This window comes from Amphibalanus amphitrite, unplaced genomic scaffold (genome assembly GCF_019059575.1).
Source record: "Amphibalanus amphitrite isolate SeventyFive unplaced genomic scaffold, NRLGWU_Aamphi_draft 000901F_arrow, whole genome shotgun sequence".
Classification (NCBI taxonomy): Eukaryota; Metazoa; Arthropoda; class Thecostraca; order Balanomorpha; family Balanidae; genus Amphibalanus; species Amphibalanus amphitrite.
In genome coordinates this window covers 26,134-38,728 of record NW_024882395.1, presented here as the reverse complement: position 1 = coordinate 38,728, position 12,595 = coordinate 26,134, and the positions used below count along the sequence as shown (strand labels likewise).

At 46.8% G+C, this 12,595-nt stretch overlaps 1 protein-coding gene across 5 annotated transcripts in view; it reads left to right on the top strand.

The window, feature by feature from the left end:
- Positions 1–1,113: 1,113 nt before the first annotated feature.
- Positions 1,114–12,595, top strand: part of LOC122367858 (anoctamin-5-like) — a 31,738-nt gene continuing 20,256 nt past the window's right edge. The window contains exons 1-5 of one of the 5 annotated variants that reach the window (XM_043341326.1): positions 1,114–1,262; positions 4,026–4,117; positions 10,959–11,371; positions 12,027–12,071; positions 12,412–12,576. In XM_043341326.1, coding sequence (XP_043197261.1) covers positions 4,063–4,117; positions 10,959–11,371; positions 12,027–12,071; positions 12,412–12,576 — 678 coding nt within the window. In that variant the 5' untranslated portion in view covers positions 1,114–1,262; positions 4,026–4,062. Of the gene's footprint in view, positions 1,263–4,025; positions 4,118–8,587; positions 8,977–10,637; positions 10,683–10,958; positions 11,372–12,026; positions 12,072–12,411; positions 12,577–12,595 lie in introns of those variants that run through there. The other 4 variants (XM_043341330.1, XM_043341328.1, XM_043341327.1 and 1 more) reach the window with 4 other exon arrangements.

Here is a 12,595-nt window from a genome sequence, read left to right as displayed (position 1 = left end):
GCAACCGCTGGGCCGATTGGCATCAGCGGTCTTTTTTATTGGGTAGCCCCATTTCTTCGACCCCGTGGTCGACTATACTTGATGCATCTAGGTGACCGTCGTGGCCACGCGAAAAGCCAAGGGTGCAAGCAGTTTTACAGAATGAGCATTTTTGGAAGGCCTATATCTCGGTAACTGCCTGAGTGATTGACTTGCGGTAATTTTTGTAGAGTAGCTGCATCCCTTCTACCATCGGATGCTCTCGAGAGGTGTCACTGCTCCAAAAGCATTTAGACCCATATCTTTTAAACGATATCTCATTAAATCCAGCTCATGGGTGGAAAGGTTTTATGCCATTCGCCGCGTGGCGACCTCTCGATGCAGCACCCCTGCCCTCTAGCCGCGCGCGCCGTGGCGGTATACGTACACCTCTCAGTGCCAGCGTCAGAGCGTCTACCGACGTCGGCCGCACGCGCGCCGCCACGGCGACGGCCTCGACGCCGCCACAACAATCGACTGAGCGGTGCGGTCACGACGGCAGCGACGGTCCCGCTGGCCGACCAGCGCAGCAGTGTGGTGATCGGACGGTGAGTGATCCGTCACACGCGCAGCATGTGAGTCGGCAAACCGCTCACTCAGGAAGAGTTTCCTGTTGAATAAAGAGGTAATTAGGTTTTTGTTAGGCAAGAGATTGAACTATATTGGTGTTAATACTCGTGTGGTTACTTTGTCTGCATGCTCATGATTGAGATGAAGTATAGTAAATTCGTTGCCGTTTAAATAAGCATTTAGAAATTAGCACTGACCTTGAGTACGTAGTCCAGTATTCGTACAGCTTTACCTAAGTACACCAACAATGTGTGTAATCTTACGAACTTGCGAATGCGACCCTCAAATGTTTTTCCAGGAGTATCGTGATCGGCCAACAAATTCAGATATCACGGCACAGCAAGCCTCGCTTAGACCTTGGCTTATCTACTATCCCATCACGGTGCGTTTGATGAGCAGAGTGACATGTAAACGGTACAAAGAGGCGCTCCAAGTGGCCATGGCCCTCGGAGGAGAGTCGTCGTCAGCTCTGATAGCGCTATCGAACAGACGATTAGTGACGTAACGGTCGCGAAAGCGGCGCCTGGGACTGAGATGGAAGCGCGGGGGAGGGTGAGGGGGCGAATCAGTGTTTGACGGTGACCGGGGGCGACGGGCGATCGCGTAGTGTGGTGTGGTCAGGCCTACAGGGGTCTGCGGCACGCCTACTGTACTTAGTGACGCTCGGAGAATCGGTGAGTGTTAATACGTATAGGCAGTTCTCAGTGACTTTTTATAGCTCTCGATGACCTTTGATAGCTCTTTGTATGACTTTTGATGACTCTGACGATGCCTTGTAGCTTTTGGTGACTATCTTGGGTAGGACTCATGATCCCATCGTTCCCCTTGAAACAGGATGAGAATTACCATGGGACCTAAGAATACCTATACTGCTTAATCCACAAAGCAATCAGCGGGCAGGATGAAAAACAAAGGTAGACCTCGCTTCTCTCTCTCTCTCTCTCTCTCTCTCTCTCTCTCTCTCTCTCTCTCTCTCTCTCTCTCTCTCTCTCTCTCTCTCTCTCTCTCTCTCTCGCCCTCCCTCTCTCTTTTTTCTTTCTTTCTTTCTTTTTTTCTTTCTTTCTTTCTTTCTTTCTTTCTTTCTTTCTTTCTTTCTTTCTTTCTTTCTTTCTTTCTTTCTTTCTCCCTCACCCTCTCCCTCTCCCTCTCCCTCTCCCTCTCCCTCTCTCTCTCACTCACTCACTGTTCTTTACGTGTGCGTTGAGACCTAATCTCCTCTCTTTGATGTGTTCGCTTGCTCTAAAGGTAGAGCAAGCAGAGCTCATTTTAGGGCGACCAGCCGTAATCGATGTTTGCCGTCTGATTTGTATCGACTAGTAACTCCACAAACAATTGGGCTGGAGTGGCCCTAGCTAGCTCAGTTCAATTACACAGTAAGTCGTTGTTGAACAGAAGCTCGTCAGCCCGCCTGCGGGGTCACTCAAAGTAGTGGTGACATTCACCGCTCGCCAGTGTGTGCTGATGGGCGACCACGTGACCCAGACCGCCAATGAGGCCGTGCCTTCGATTATATCGAACCTCGCTGACCGAACACTGGATGATTGTTTGCTAAATGATCGCAGCTCGGTCGGACTATGGACATTGGGCACGGGCTTTGGACATTGGGCACGGCAGTTCCGTCACAGGAATAGAGTCCAATGACATGACAAAGCTGAAAAGGGAAAAATGTAAGGCAATACTGATTGCCGAACTTGAGGTATGGTGATAGCCACGGAAACATCAATTAACTACAAAGTCCATAGCATGAGTCTTGAACTTATTAGGTATTGTATGCACTCGAATTTTCAAGCTAAAAAAGATTGAGTGAATAATCAACTGAATTCTTACGAGTACCTAGCCTGGCGTTTCAAAATTACATACCTTCTCTGGCACTTATCGCAATATGATATCACTGATGACGTGGGCGTGCTGAATACCTAGCGGCTAGCATAAACGGCTAGCTATTTTCCCAAAATATTCCGCCTTGAGCCACTACGGGAAGGATCTTTATTTTACAAAGATTCGCTATAATAAGCTATTTACTTCCCATTAGAATGTAAATCTGTCTCGCAAAATTTCATCCATCGCTCCAGGCAGGGGGCACTTCTCGATGCGTATGTACTTACATACCTTCTACCTACCTACCCATCCTTTTACTCTTTACAAAATGTCAGATGCGTTGCTATGGGCAGACAACATGAGTACTGTCATGCTCATTCATCAAGTAAAGTGGTATGGTCATCACGAGACCCCACTTCACCGGTAGCTCGACGGTCTTCCGAGGTCTATTTCACTGATATAATAGAACACTTGATAGTTCAATAACGGATTGATGGTCACCGAGTACGAATCAGCGAGTGGTGTTTATGTGTGTAGTGCACCACTTGCAGTCAAATGTGGTTTATCTAGGTTATTTTTTTCAATACACTTACCCAACTGCATGCTACACAAGAGAGGCGTGCGAGTGCCATGGATGTCAGTATTGCTCATGTATGCGTTGTAGAGTGTAATGGTTAGAAATGTTCATACTATACTTCGGTTTGAAACAGGATGATACATTTTTTTTTTTTTTACTGACCCATGCGAGCCTATGCCAGTTGGTAGCTGGCACGTTGATTGGTTGATACTAATCGGGAATATCAGGTGGTATATCGTAGAGTCGGTCGCCCGTCGCCGCTCGACTGATGGGTCTCGGGAGTCAGCAGGTTCTTCAGTCTATATGTTGTCCGTTATGCGGCTCGCACTGACATCGACGGAGCGGCGCCCATATGTACGACTGCATACATGGGACAGGGGACCTGCGTGTCTGCTGTCCCTTGGCGTGTAGACCTGAGTTGAGCTTTTCGCTTTGATATACATTCACTGCACTCGGCCATAATAGCCGTTTTCACGACGGGTTATCTGGCGAATGCATTTAACAGTTGACCAAATCTGCACCAAATCTCTGTTTCAACAAATACCCTCACATCATGAATTTATTTCATTGTTTTAATCGAAAATAATGCCTGATAACTTGAAAAATCAGGTATAAGCAACTGTACAACCCAAACTGATAGCTTCGAAGAAACACAATAAACCTAATTTGACCGACCAAATCTGCACCAAATGTGAACCAAATGTGTACCAGATAGCCGTCGTGATATCTTGTCGTGAACGGCTAATATCTTGGAATGTGTAAACTCGTCCCTGAAATGGTCGGTTGTGTCGCAGTGGTTTAGGTATTAGATATATGCTTCGAGGGTGCCACATTGTGAGGTGAGCTTTTTAGACCAAATGACTTGTGTTCGGATGACTGCGCATCGCTATCGTAAGAGATTATACCCTTCGAAGAAATGCCGAGCTGAGGTATTCATGACACAATAAACTGGAGGCACGTTCAGTTTGGCTTGCCTTCAGTATTATAGTAAATAGTTAGGTATACGACTTTTCAGAACATTGAATTGGATCTTTTTTTTCAGCACATCACGGATACGTTGGAGCTATCTCTGCCAAAATATGAAGGGCTTTCCACCCATAGCGCTGGCAGGGTTGAACCCTCATCAGGATGTTGGTAGGTTTGCTAATGTGTACCTATAGGCATGTGCTTTTCTTTCGCTCTTTCTTTCGCGCTTTTGGGCACACATCGCTCTTTCTTTCGCGCTTTTGTGCACACGCGTGTTTTGAGCAATTTGCAGCACTTACCCAGAACAGGGTTAAAAATTCAGTTCGGTGTGAACTCACTAAAAACTCAGCATTAGAAAGCAGACTTGGTGGGCCAAAATTACACTTTCAATAACATCGCCACACTCAAACACCTGCAGTCGGCCGGTTCGGTCCTATCAGCATTATGACGACAATTTAACCGGCGATGTGATGACTGATACGTCGTGTTTGTGACAGTCAGGTCGGCCGTCAGCCTCAGCCAGCCTCGTGGCACCTGAGGACATCAACTATTTATTATACGCAATGCAGGGCCCTCACTCCACACACATTTGTAAATACGAGGTGACAGGCCAGCTAGAAGTACAGTCCAGAGTTCGGTTAGTCAGATGTCGAGGAGCAGGTCGATTGCCATTTAGAGTCATTGCATATTCACCTTAGCTTTACAAAACCCGGGGATTCCGAGTGAAGTTGCAAAAGTTTAATGAGTCCTTTAGGAAATGTTTAATGTTTGCCCTCTTGTTTCATTATAAAAGAACTGTGCTAAGGTACCTACCTATGACATCGCTATTCGCTACCCTGGTTTCAGTAGGTACGTTCTAGAAATCCTTGGATGGTATCGATGAATAAGAAATAAGCCACGCGTACTGCAATACAGAGCTTCTTTCTACATCCATAAGTTATGCTATCCTTGGCACGTTTTGATACACCCTGGCTGATTCACTGGGGCTGGGGGAGCTGTGCCTCTAAGGTCACACAGAGGCCGGCACAGCGACGGTGGCGCCGTCCAGTGTTACTGAGAGTAACGATGGAGAGGGCGCTACTGCTCGAGGCGTTCGTATTTTTACCTCCCTCGAACAAGTGAAACATGCCTGCCTACTGCACGATGAACATCACCAGCAAGATGGGCACGTTACAGCACCTTTATCCAGCATTAGCTACAAAATAGTGGTTTCATTTGTGCCGTGAGGTGACATTCACCACTAAAATTGAACTTAAAAACGTGGCCACATAAACGAAAACACCAACAAAGCTGGAATTTGATGGATCTGACGGAAAGCAGCTTGCAGAAATGAGCGGCCGGAATCAAGGTTTAGAGAGGTTTATTATATCAAGGATGGCCGGGCCAATTGACTTGCAGTTGTTTTTGTTGGGTAGCTTCTTACCTTCTACCCACTAACGGACTGCTTAACGATGCATGTGGAATGTGGATGACCACCGTCTACCACTGCACGAGCAACGTGCAAAATGACGAAGTGTCAAGTTATTTCCCATAAGAATAGCTTGGCCACGGATCACATTAGGTGATCCGTGGCTTGGCTGGGCCGATTGCGCCTTTACTTCGCATGTGGGTAGGCACCCAACGGGCGATGCATTCCCACGTGTCATGGTTGGTGTTACTGCACGTGCGCACGTGCAGGGGTCACTGTCAGTCGAGAAAGGTCGGGCCAGCTGGCTTCAAATTTGGTACACCATTATAGGGACCGGCTGGTAGGATGACCTGCATAAGTCAGGTCTGACTTCTCCAAGAGTAGGAATTACTCTCGCGGTCGCTTGTTTGTCGCCTCAAAAGGTGTCTAATTGGCAGGTACGAGGGGGTATCGAAAAGTTCTGATCATCACCATGAATTAGATGTGATAGAATTTTGATTTTTTTTACATGATGTTGATTACTCCTTTACAAGTCACCACACACGACCGCAAACCTATTGCATCGTTTCTTGAGCTGCCTCAGGCGGTCATTGTAGGACCCTCGCGCTGTCCCGTAAATCACTGCTCCACCTGATCAATGACGTCATTTCTGTCCTTAAATCACCGGCCATACTGTGGATTCTTCATCTCCCGTAACAATCAAGAGTCAGTTAATACCCGGTCAGGCGAATTTCTTAGATGCCGTAGGATTTAATGTCCACATCATGTTGTTTCTTCAATCGCAGCTCAGGACGACTGGGCGGGAACGCTGTCAGTGCGGATAAAACATCTTTCTTGGGCTTTTTTGAGGCGATTCTGCTTGAGGCCATCTCACAACTTCTTGAAAAGTGTGCAGTAGTGCTTGCTTATCATTATCCGACCATCATCAAGACAGTCGGTAATGACTATCCTACGCCAGATCCAGAACACTGATAGCATTGACCTTCCATATCGGTTTCTGCATCTTCGCCTTTTAAGAAGGATAAATGTGCCGTGCTTAAACTTCTTGATCATCTTTTTGTCTCTGGATCATGCACATAGGCCCAGCATTCGTCACAAGTCATCAAATGATCGAAGATGTCTTCAATTTCCTAAAAAAGGCCTAGTTTTCATTTCGAAAGGCCAAGACGCATTTTTCTCTTGAACAAAGTAGACACACGAAATTGTAAGCGGGCTGACTCCTTTATCGTCTGTAGTTCTTCGCTGATAATATCTTCAGGCACTGCCAGCATTGAAACCTTTCTATTGCACAATCATCTGAAAGGTCACACGACGATCTGTAAGGATGAGGTCCTCCACTTCCTTCACAGTCACCACCTTGTCAGTCACTGGTAGTCACTCACTTCTTGACTCCCCTGCAAGGGCCATGCAACCAAGTAGAAAATAATTTCTTCATTTTCGGTAAGTGCATGAGATGGGCTTTCCTCGCCATAAACTAATTTCACGTTCTTGATGCATTTTCTCAGTGTGATACCGTTTCAAATGCATTAGTTGGATGACGGTTCGTCCTCAATGGGCCCAATGTTCATCTTTTTTACTTCTAAGTCTCTCCTACATAAGATAAAACCACTTCTCAGGATTTTCTTTGCGGGAACATTGTTCTTAAGTACCAAATATGATACCAACCAAAAATCATTAAAATCGGTCTATATCTTCTATGTTATGATCAGAACTTTTCGATACCCCCTCGTATGTTTCAATTCTGTTATCAGTGACTGAATTGTTTTTAGCTTCCAACGTCTGATGACCATTTCTACTTTTTATTTTGAATCGAATATAAAAATGATTTAAATTGTATGTACATGGTCCGGTTTCCGGCGCCAGACAGTACCTATTAGAATAAACTGTTTTATTCAGGGGTGGAGATCTGTCAAAATTTCAGGGGGGGGGGGGGGGTCCAGACCGGGCAGATGGAGGCGGGCTGGATGCAGTACCATTGACTTACATAGCAGTAATTCGTTTTCAGGGGGGGTCCTAACCCCCCCCCCCCCCCCGAGAACTCCACCTCTGGTTTTATTTTATTTTGAATAAAATATAGAATAAACTGAAAATAAACTTTATTTTCCGGAGGGTTAATGCACGGCGGCGCTCTGTCCACCCTTGCCGCTGCACTCCTCTCTATACCGTGGGTATTGACCGCGCCTTGGACTGAGTGCCGCCATTCAATGACCGTATGTATGTCTCGTTGCCCCGGCAACGGGTTGTGTCTACTATAGTCGTTTTGAAAGGCGAAGGCAACAGCATCGCGACATCGACTATTACGGGGTGCAAACATGCCAACATGGCCGAGCGATGGCGGCGATGGAGGTTTTTACTCGCCTTTGACTTATACACACATAACGATCAACACCCAACACATGACAACATAGGCGTTACTAGGGTCATTTTGTCATATTAATCGCAGTAAAAACATGCCGGCAGAATATGCGACGATATAAACACGTACCTACCTATGTATTGAACAGAACTAGGTAATACTGATTTGGCCGCAACTAGCATGGTAGATAGGCACTAGATTGCTGTGACGGTTCGGTGCACTGTCGATGTTGGTCTCAACGTTTCTTCATGAGACTAGAGTTAAACCAGTTTTTCACTACATACTGTCTGCTTGGCATGTGAGCGTTTTTTGTGCTTAATGTGTTTTAGCTGCTATCCTGCGAAGTGACACAGACGATATGTGTACCTACATTTTTCTTTTCTTTTCTTCTTAATAAACATTCAGACCTGAATGTGGCCGTTCAAGTGTTAAAATCCTTAAACGTATGTTGCAGGTGGAGTCATTTGAGCGTGGTTTTCTGAAAATTTGCGTTGAAATAATATTTGTAATTTGTTTATTTGTACGTGTAAGTTATTTCAGCAATGCTAGGTAGGCAACGAAATGTATTTCTATAAAAATGTCGGTTATAATAACCAGCAGGGGATAATCTAACCGAGTGCATTGGCACGATCGTACTTATGTACTTTGTATGCATAAGATATACAATTGCATGCACTGTGCACGCATGTGTTTATGTATGTCTACTTCTAGTGTCCATTAACGTGCCCATAATGTGCACTCGGCTCCTCGCCCGTCCTCGTGGTCCTAATCGCGAGTGCGCGTGATCGTGCCCGCCGTCGGTATCGGCACCGACGGGCCCTCGTCGACAGAGGTGGTTGCGTCGCCGTCGACAGCAGTGGTCAGTGGGCGCCGTCGGTGGAAGCGTCGGGCCGCGCGCCGGGCCAGACGTGCCTCCGAGTGCGTGTGTGGGTGCGGGTGAAATACAGACAGTCTCGTGAACAGGCGCAGAGTCTGGTGACTACATGGCAAGAATGGCGGTGGCAAAGACAACCCGGTGAACAAAGACAGATGAGCGAGCGGAAAGTCAAACAAACGGACAACTGGTGACCAAACAAACTGCCTGTGACATAGATGGGTAGTCTGGTCATCGGAAGGACAGTCTGGTGAGCAGACGAACAGTCTGGTGAGCAGACTAACAGTCTAGTGCACAGACTGCAGTGGCGTCTGGTATCTGGCGGAAGTGACAGAGTGCGCACACGTGTTTCAGTCGTGTGGACGGCCAGTGGATGTGGGAACCACCTGGTAGGTGATTAGAATTGGAAAACGTGCTTGCTAGTTTATCCACGACCCACGTCAAAGTTCGGTCCTTTTAACTATTCTCCCTGTATATTTATAGAAGTTCATCGGCTCCAACAGGAAATGTTATAGGAAAAGGAAGGTAGTGATAAGCGCTAACCATTTCAATTGTTTTCTTTAAATTGTTTTCAGTCAAGATCTCTTCTCCAACCAAAAACATAAAGCAGTAAATAAAAGCTGAAAGCAAATAATTCATCGTTATGTAGCTTAATGTCCTTTCGTATTACTTGCTCTTTTCGCTCTTTTTAGTAGTAACTATGGAGCCTCTATTTTCTATTAACCCTATTCCTGGCGGGCTCCGCCGGGACAAGAAACTGGCGGGGGGGCCGATTCGGCCCCCCCCCCCTGAGATCTCGAGAACGAAGCAAGATAGCGACAAGCGGTAAACGGCATCGGATACGCACGGCCAAGATCTACAATTTTTACTATGGTCATTTTCAGGTCAGGTCAAAGATGACGTCACAGGGGTCGAAAAAGTCAAAATGGCGGCGCTAGATATGGAGAGAGTTTTTCTCGAATAACTTTCGAATTAGTCAAGATAGGAACAAACTAAGGGCATCATCGTGATCCTCTCGTCAATCCGCATCGAATGATATATATGTTGACCTCGAAAGGTCAAGGTCAAAGGTTGACCTCAGGTCACGTGACCTCGAGGTCATCATGTATATCATTCGATGCGTCTTGACGAGCTGAACACAATGAGACCATCCACGCGTCTGTATCTTGTTCCTGTACGGAGTTATTGGCCAAAAACCTTTGGTGACCTTTGATGACGTCACATGACCTCACAGCTGCCCAACAGCAAAACAGACCTCAAGGTAGTGAAGGTTGATCGTATATGAAGTCATGTATGGTATATGGGGCCATTCCGACCCGTTTTAGTGGTAAAAACAGGGAGTTGATTTTTCCCCCATTGACTTATAATGGGGAGGTCGCGAAATTGACCTGACCTTAGGTCACCGATATCAAAATTCCGAGATATACAAATTGCACATACTGGTACCCTAACTAAACCCTGAAGAGAAGAAATTGATCGGTCAAAAACTCTAGCTCTGGCGTGATTGCAAACTTTTCTGAGGTAGGGTCACCAAACCGCCTCTGGTGACCTGACCTGAGGTCAGATCAACTCAAAATTTTCAGACATGTTGCGTAGAAGCCTTTTAGGAAAAGTCAGAAAATTTGAGCTTCCTAGCTCAACGCGTTTGGGAGAAATAACCAAAAAACCTCAGGGGGGCTCCTGAGGCCCCCCCCCCCGCCAGGAATAGGGTTAAAGCCTCCATTTTCTACAATGGTCAAAAGTTTTTTTTTTGCAATAAGGCATTTGAATTTTGAAGCACTGTATTCGTTGTCCACCTCAGTCGGCATTATTAGCCAGGTGAGGTACAAAAAAGTCCAACATTAGAATGGCGTTGCAAAACCAAAACTCATCCGCAATTTCAAGAGTAAAAAATAAAAAAATGTGTGAAATGTGAATATCAAAAAGGTATCTACCAGCTGCGGCCAAGGCCCTAAAACGCTGTGATGCTTGGCACAAAGGCTTCTTTTTCAGTCACTCACGTGAGCAGTGATCACCTTCATCCCTTTTTCCCTTGCCTTTTCCCGTGTGCGTGAAAAAACACAGCGAACGTGGCGAAGAGCGATATTTGAAGCAGGTGTTTTGATGAGAGAATAAAAAACTTTGTCCCAGTAATGTCCTAGCATTGCTACCCGCATAATTTCTGATAATCTTTATCTCACAAATGCACAAAACCTGTTATCTCCATTCTTTTCGTGAAAATGTTGCATTCGAAAACGTTTAAGGTTTACGGTATGCCTCTAAAAAATACTTCGCCACAGGTTCAAGCAAGCCCTAAACCATTTAAATGTTATTTACTGAGCGATTCCCCAGTTAAATGGGCACTGACCAGGCCCCTTTCCCCCGATGTCAGACCGGCAGGCGCTGCTGGACGAGATCACCTCCAACGGCGAGATCAACGTCTCCCACACGGAGGACGAGATCGGCGCCTCGGTGCCCGCCTCGCCTCCCGAGTCCCCCCGCCGCTCCTCCGCCCACTCTGGCCGCTCATCGGGCCAGTCGGGCCGCTCATCCACTCATTCATCGGCTCACTCGTCCACCCGCTCATCCGCCCGCTCCTCTGGACGTCTTCTCTCGGCTGCCGGAGGGGGTCGGCCTGTCGTCCCCGGCGCGGTGGCCTCCACGGTGGACTCAGTAGGGGCCATGGAGTCCGGCTCGCTGCGCGGACTGGACGCAGGCTCGCTGCCCGGACTGCTCATCGAGCCGGAGGAGAATGATCGGAAGATAGACCTGGACACCGTGCGACGGGCCACCGACGTGCAAAATGTGAGCGGGGGCGCCGCCTGAGGGATGGAGAGGGTGCTGTGGTGCGGGGGGGAGGGGTGGAAAAGCATGATTTCATCATTAAAGATATATATCATTACGAATGCACCGGATCAATATTATGAGACATTAAAGAAATGTACCTTTTCGTAATTGTACGCTAATGCATGCCAATGCTATTTCCTCGTCACACTGAATAAGCAGATTGCAGACCTTCTGGCTGTTAGTGCCAAGCGGCTTAACTAAGTCTATCTGTATTCAATAAACGCCTGCAGCTATGCTTTTCATGCAAGCAAAAGCTACTTTTTAGGATTTTCTGCGTACTTACACAGCACTCACTGTTTGAAGTGACGTTAAGGTCTCCAAAACATTATCACGCACGGTGCAATTAAAAGAGCAAGATTGAGCTTAAGCATCACGCTACAAATCAATGCGTGCGAGATGCATTTCACGCCGTCGCTGCATGCAGAAAGCGTTCAATTGTATTCTCCGGAAAGCCGGTTCGCCGGCGGTCATTGCATTGCACTATATGGTTTGATTGGCTTCACAATCGCCTTTCAGAGTGCCTAACGAATGATTTGAGACGTTACACATCCTTGATTTGAGACATTATTGCCTGCTTTGACACATTTTCGCCTGCTTACACCGTCACCTGCAGAATTTCACCGACCTCAACATGGAGCCAGCCATGGAGCCGAATGAGGTGGGTTCTGTGTCATGGAAACAAGTCGTAACTGTGCCAATTATTGCCCTTATTATGCACTCGCAGTTCGCACTTCTTACTCTACTAAACGCTGCCTTTGACACGGACTAGCATACTCGTTAGGAATTTATCTAAGCCATAAACTTCAGCGTTTATCTCGTGGGGATAAACATGCGAGATTTAAAAATTGAATTGTCTAAAATGTGATGCTGACGAGCCAGGCATACCAGCCTGGGTAGTTTGAATATTTTGAACCCCTTTGCCAGTCCATGTGTTTCATGTATCTGTATCTTCTCACCCTCTCACTAACAGTGCCTCGTCTGATTCATGACGATCTCAGGTGCGTCGGCGAGTCGACACGCAGTACTTCTGGGACAACAAGCGCAAGATCGACATGGTTCTGGCGTTCCGTGAGGACGACGACCTGATCCGGGCGCACAAACGAAAAACGTTCCAGGCCAACCTCATCAGCGAGGGACTCGAGCTCGAGCTCGAGGATAAAAAGGTAGAGCTGTCAATGTAAT